The 6,049-nt window shown below is 68.0% G+C and overlaps 2 protein-coding genes across 4 annotated transcripts; one reads left to right on the forward strand and one right to left on the reverse strand.

Annotated features, from left to right (window-relative positions):
- The first annotated feature begins 1,285 nt into the window (after positions 1 to 1,285).
- LOC130586464 (SH3 domain-containing kinase-binding protein 1-like) lies at positions 1,286 to 2,432 on the forward strand. 2 transcript variants are annotated; one of them, XM_057387262.1, is made up of 5 exons: positions 1,340 to 1,526; positions 1,667 to 1,728; positions 1,815 to 2,118; positions 2,211 to 2,274; positions 2,350 to 2,432. In XM_057387262.1, the coding sequence occupies exons 1-5, from the start codon at positions 1,435 to 1,437 to the stop codon at positions 2,386 to 2,388; spliced, it is 561 nt and encodes a 186-aa protein (XP_057243245.1). In that variant the 5' UTR covers positions 1,340 to 1,434; the 3' UTR covers positions 2,389 to 2,432. The 2 variants fall into 2 exon arrangements, with proteins under 2 accessions (XP_057243246.1, XP_057243245.1); XM_057387263.1 differs by having other exon boundaries at positions 1,286 to 1,526; positions 2,211 to 2,432.
- Positions 2,433 to 2,775: 343 nt separating this feature from the next.
- EVA1B (eva-1 homolog B) lies at positions 2,776 to 5,748 on the reverse strand. Of its 2 annotated transcripts, none has more exons than XM_057387254.1 (3): positions 5,496 to 5,748; positions 4,056 to 4,178; positions 2,776 to 3,974 (listed from the first exon to the last, which is right to left on the reverse strand). In XM_057387254.1, the coding sequence occupies exons 1-3, from the start codon at positions 5,572 to 5,574 to the stop codon at positions 3,568 to 3,570; spliced, it is 609 nt and encodes a 202-aa protein (XP_057243237.1). In that variant the 5' UTR covers positions 5,575 to 5,748; the 3' UTR covers positions 2,776 to 3,567. The 2 variants fall into 2 exon arrangements, with proteins under 2 accessions (XP_057243237.1, XP_057243239.1); XM_057387256.1 differs by having other exon boundaries at positions 4,056 to 4,192; positions 5,496 to 5,553.
- Positions 5,749 to 6,049: the final 301 nt, after the last annotated feature.

Raw genomic sequence — 6,049 nt, forward strand, 5'->3', positions numbered from 1 at the left:
TGCGGTCCTGCCCTGGCCCCGGCTCCTCCTGGCTGCGCAGGGATGGCAGCACTGACACCCTGCAGTGGCACAGATGGCCCAGCCCTGCCCAGGGCTGGAGAAGTTGGGTGGGGGCTCCAAGCTGGGAGTGGCCAAGGGGGACACAGGGCTCTGTGGGGCTGTGCYGTGCCAGYGGTCACTGCCTGCGGTTCCAGTGCCCTCTGGTCCCATCTTCATTCAAACCCTCTCCCACAGCTGAAGCCATCACAGCACACAAAATCCAATGAGTCTGGTGCTCCTCCGGCCCCAGGAACCTTGGTGACTCATCAGGGTGGGTCAGGTGGCAGGGCTGGGATCTGGAGATCCCTTTTGGGGGCACGGGGTTGTGGTGTGCAGTATCACAAGAGGTGCTTTGGTTTGACTTCCTTCCCAGCACAGCGGTTTCCTCCTGCACATCACGTGTGCGGTGCGGGACCGGAGGAGCCTGGCACGGCACAACACCGCTCGGCACTGGGGACAGGTAGGAGGGAATAGCCGAGGGTCCCAAACACGGGGAGCATCCCAATGGCAGCCCCTGTGCGTGGTCACTCTGCTCCAGGGCTGGGCCGTGCCCTGGGGTCCAGCAGAGCTGCCAGTGCGGGGCTGGTGGGATGCTGGGCACCRTCACCCCTGTTGCTGCAGGAGTGAAGGAGCACGGGGGCCTCGGGCAGGGCTGCCCTGATCCCCACAGCCCCCAGACTGCAGACGTGTCTTTGGGTGGGTAATACCAGCACCATTTTCCGTGTCTGCGAGGCCTCTGTGTCTGCTGGCCCACCATGGGAACAAGGTGGCCCACCACAGGGACAGGGTGGCCCACCACAGGGACAGGGTGACCCACCACAAGGACAGAGTGACCCACTACAGCATGGCCCACCTGGCCATGGGTTCAGGGGCACCTGCCATGACAACAGGGCAGTCCATGGCCCACATGCCCAGGGCCTGATGTCCTGTGTCGTGCCAGTGGCCGGTCCTGGTGTGACCCYGGGGTTYGGCAGGTCAGGGACGCTGCTGTGCYGKGGATRATGGTGGGATGWAATCCTGCCCAAGATGTGGTGCTTGTTCTCCGAGAACCTTTGCAGTTGCCTGTTCCACCGCAGCCAGAGGAAGTACCAGACCACAGCGGCTGTGGGGCTGGGGGAGGGATGGGTGTGGGGCTGGGAGAGGCTGGAAGARGATCCCTGTCCAGTCCCTTGGCTCCCTGGCAGCTGGAACCACAGTGAAGGACAAGGAGGACGAGGACACGGAGCCCCTGGATGAGTCCTGGGCTGGAGGAGAGGGAAYGACAGGGATGTGACAGGRCYGGGCCCCTGGGCCAGGGCATGTCCCCAGCAGGAAGCGCTTCCTGTCCCCGCTCTGCCCCGACAGGGCTGCTCCTGCTCCTGCTTTCACCCCGCAGAGCTCCCGGCACGGGCGAGGATGGAGCCAGCCAAGCTCCCACTCATCAAGAGGATGGCTCCTGCTCCCCCAGTTCCGGCCAAGACCAAACCTGCCCCCGTGCTGGCCACCAAGTAAGAAACGTGGCTGTGCAGGCGCATCCAGGGCCACTGCGATGTCCCAGTGCCCGGGGCCGTGTTCATGGCCACGGCTGRCCCTGCTGTGGGGTTGGCAGCTCCTTGGCTGTGCCATCTCACACCCCTGCTGTCCCCAGGCCCACTGACCCTCAGCCCAGCACCTCGGCTGACACGGAGAGGAGCAGAGCCAGTGAYCCAGGTAAGGTCCAGGGGTCACTCAGGGGGCTGCAGGGTGGCCAGGCCCTGCCCAGCACCAGGTGCCAATTACTGCTCTTCCTTCGGCAGATGCTGAAGGCTTCAACACCGTGTCGGTGACCACAGCCAGGCTGAGCCACCCCACAGCCACACGGCCACGGGTACCCGGCCAGCGGCCACCCAGCGTTGTCCTGGGGAGCACGGGGGGTCCCTGTGGGGAGGAGCAGCCCCGGGGGCTTCCCTGTGCTGGGGTCTGTGCCCCAATCCCACCATGGAGCACGGAAGGGCTGGAGGGGTCAGAGGGGTCAGAGGGGAAGCCGCTGGCCCTGGAGGATCTGAAGGCTGAGGTCCGGACCYTGCACATCCTCGTGGACCTGATGCGAGTCCAGCACCTGTGAGTGGGGATGGGGGTGCCAGGGGGTCCCTGGTGGCTCTGGCCATCTGCTGCTGGATCTGGCCACGGCTGAGCCACCCGGGCTGTTGCAGGCGGGATCTGCAGGAGCTGCGGCAGGAGCTGTGCCAGGAGCGGACCCAGCGCCAGGCACTGCAGGTGAGTCCCTGGCAGGGGTTGCCCCATCCCGGGGTCCCCCCTGTGCCCCCCAACACTCACAGCCTCTCCCCACAGGCAGAGATCGAGCGGGTGAAGAAAGGGCTGCCCTATTAGCATTGTGGGGCTGTGGTGCCCACCCCGGGGCACGGGGCATGCGGGTGGCATGTGGGTGGCACATGGTGGCCTGTGCCTCCCTGACCTCGCTGCCCCCAGCCCCGTTCTACACCCACACCGCGCCCAGGCTCACCGCTCCTTGACGCACGATAGCCCCTGGACCTGTAGAAATAGTTTTAAATAAACTATTTYGTGTACAGAGTGATGTGTAGGGGCTGCTCAGGGCTCTGTGGTTGGCTGCCATGACCCGCAGGGCTGGGCTGGTCCCGCCGGGCACAAAGGATCCCACCGTGGCACCGGGGGTCCCACCAGGGCCCGGCGGGGCTGGGGCAGGGCCTCCTCCTCCTCCCTCTCCTCCTCCTCCTCCTCCTCCCTCTTCTCCTCCTCCTCCACCCCCGCACAGTTTCCCAGGGCAGCCCCACTCCCAGCCCCAGCACATCCTGGCCTCCAGCCACTGGAGAACATCTGGAAAACATCTGGATCCCGCTGGCGCTGGCGGAGGAGGGGGGACCAGCCTGGGAAGGAGCTATTTTTATAAAGCTGCCGGGGAGGGGGCAGCGGGGCCCCGCACCCCGCGGGGCTGGAGCTGGGAGCGGGGCAGGATGCGGCTCAGCCCGGCGGGAGCTGCCGCATCCCCGGGGAGCAGCGGCCGGTCCGGAGTCCAGCGGGAACATCCGCCCTGGTCCGGCCGGGAGGGCGCTGGGTCACGGCGGGCGGTGCCGGAAAAGTCCCGGCTAATTTTAGTGGGGCCGGGAAGGGAATTGGCGCGGGGAGAAGCCGCGGCCGTCGCTGTGTCCGGGGCCCCCCAAAACGCCGGACCCGCCACGCTGGGCTCCAGTTCGTGTAAAACAGCACCATGTTTAAGGGGCAGGACCCCACGGCTCACACGGACGTACAGCCCGGCCCTGCCCCACCTGGTGAAACCCTCTGTCCTTGTCCCTGTCCCCGCGTGTCCCGGGGCTGCTCGGCTGSTGCCAGCCGTCGTACCAATGGCTCAAAGTGCATCGTGTCCCACAGCGGCGGGGGCGAATCCAGCCCCGGGGGTGCCCGTGACAGCGGGGTCCGGCTGTCCGTGGTGCAGGGACAGTCCAGGGCAGCCCCGCCGCCCTCCTGCTCGCTCCTGACACGGTGTGGGGTCAGCTGTGGGGAGCGGACACGGCCCCAGGGCAGCGGCCGGGCTCAGTAGTAGTGGACGCGGCCCAGGGTGCCGATGGTGCCGGAGCCCAGGATGTCGGGCTGCCCATTGCGCCAGATCTCGCGGATGATGCGCTCCCGYTCCTCCAGCCGCTGCGCCCGCTCCAGCTCCTCGGCCGACGCGAACACGTTCACGGCCAGAGCCCCGTCCCCGGGACCGTGGCTCTCCAGCGGGATCTCGGTCACCGGCAGCAGCGACTCAGACGCTGCGCGGTCGACGGTGTCCTCTTCGTCCTCGTCGTCGTCCTCATCCTCATCCTCGCTGAGGTCGGGGCGCGCCGGGGGCCGCGGGGCGGGCCGGCAGGACAAGCGCAGCACCAGCAGGCACAGGGTCAGCACCAGCCCGAAGCAAACGCCCAGCACGAAGTAGAGCCCGAAGCTCTCGGGGTTGGCTGTGGGGGGAACAGAGRGGGTGAGGGACCGGCCGGGGGCTGCGGTGGCCCCGGAGGCCCCCCGAGCGCGTCCTGGCTCACCTCGGATGTGGGCGTATGCGGCCATGCTGTTGCTGAGCAGCTCCATGTCCCTCCGGCAGCTCTCCATCCTGTTCCTGTGCCTGGCACTTCTCAGCGGCTCCAGGGACGGCACATGCTTGGCATCTGCGGGACAGGGGCTGAGCAAGGCTTTACAGCGATCTGCCACCGCCCCCAAGTCCCCTGTCCCTCTCCAGGCCGTGCCTGGGCGCACCCAGGGGCTCCTCGCTGAGCTCCGGCTGAGCAGGGCTCGGTGCCTGGGCTGGGCTGCCCGGTCCAGGGCTGGAGCCGGCCCATCCCGCCGCCCTCCGTCCTTCCTGAGGGAACGGGACGGATACGGCTCCTCCTGGACACGGCATCAGGCGGATCCGTGGCACCGGGCCAGGCTTTCTGTCCCCTGCCCGGCCTTGGGGTGGGACAGAGGGACAGGGGCAGAGAGGCAGGGACAGAGGGACAGGGACAGAGCAGGGTTCCCGCACACGGCTGCCAGAGCTGCCCGTGCTCGTGTGCACACACGGGTGCCCCAAAAACCCTTGGAGCAGTGTCCCTGTCCCTGTCCCTGTCCCTGTCCCCCACACAGCTCCAGCCCAGCTCCAGCTTTGGCCCTTTGCCGCGGGGTCCTGCAGTGCCAGGACAAGGCCAGGCACAGTGCCAGGACAGGGCAGCGGTCAGGATGAGAGGCAGGACAGCGGGAAGGATGGGCAGCAGGACAGTGGGAAGGATGGGAAGCAGGACAGCGGGCAGGGCAGGGCGGGAGGCAATTTGGCCCTGGCAGGGGACGAGCTCATTCCCAGAAACGGCTCCAGGGAGGGAGGAATGAGGAAAGAAATGCAGAAAATGTGACACATCAGCAAAACCATCCCGGACAGTCCAGAGCTGAGGGGCTGCGGCACGTCCCGGGGCTGGGCAGCCCCTCTAGTGGGACACCCCAAAACAAGGCCAGCGGGGTCCCTAGGAAGGGGAGATACCCTCCCCGAGAAGCAGCGGCACAGCCGCCCCTGCCCGGCAAGGGTTTGCTGTGGGGCTGGAGTGGCACAGCCCCACCACGGGACCCCAGGGACCCCAGCCGGTGACAGGGTGCTGATAAGAGCTATGCTGGCTCTAGGGCCTTGCGGCCAAATGTCCCCAACAGCCGAACTCCGAGTGGYTCAGTGCTGCGTCCCCGAGCGCTACTCTGTGTCCCCGAGCCGCCTGCTCCGCATCYTCACCCGCTGCGATCCCACAGCCCGAGCCCTGTGTCACCGAGCCCTGCGCTCTCAGCCCCGTGTCCCTGCACCAGCCCCGCGTCCCCCGGTGCCGGAGCACCTGAGGCGGGACGGAACCGAGCCGCGACAGCCGCTGTGGCCGTCGGGGCTGGTGGCCGTCGGGGCTGGTGGCCGAGGGTGCCGATGTCGCCGTGGTGCCCGCGCTGAGCCCCGCGCGGTGCCCGGGGCCGGTACTCACCGGGCTGGGAAGGCGGCGGCGGCAGAGCCGCTGCACTTTGGCTGGAGCGAGGGAAGAGAGAGCAAGGTCTGTTTAGCATTAACGCTGCAGCAACAGGAAATAGTTCGGAGGCGGCTGGCGGTCAGCGCTCCCGCCGGAGCCAATGGCAGCCCCGGCCGGGGCTGAGCGGGGCGCGGGGCCGGGGCTCGTCCCGCTCCCCCGGGACGCCACGCTCGGCCCTGCACTGGAGCCGCCCCGCAGCACAGCCATGGGCGGCTCCRGGCCCTGTCCCAGCCGTGCCCAGCGCCCATCCAAGCCATGGCTGTGCCATGGCGGTGCCGGACCCCATGCAAGCTCCCCGGGCTGGGGAGGCTCCGGTGGCGATGCGTTTGTGGGGTCTGTGGCGGGTGGTGACAGCCCCATGGGGGTGGGGGATACGCAGCGTCCTGCCCTTATGTCGCTGAAGCAGCCCTGGCCACTGGCAGTGCCTGGCCCCGGTTCAGCCCCCCTGGCCAAGGTGTGGACACGCCAGGGCTGGTGGGACCGGGCCTCGGGAACAAGAGGCTCCAATGCCA

This window comes from Malurus melanocephalus, unplaced genomic scaffold, assembly GCF_030028575.1.
Source record: "Malurus melanocephalus ecotype Western Australia unplaced genomic scaffold, MMel_1.1 scaffold_1163, whole genome shotgun sequence".
Taxonomy (NCBI): Eukaryota; Metazoa; Chordata; class Aves; order Passeriformes; family Maluridae; genus Malurus; species Malurus melanocephalus.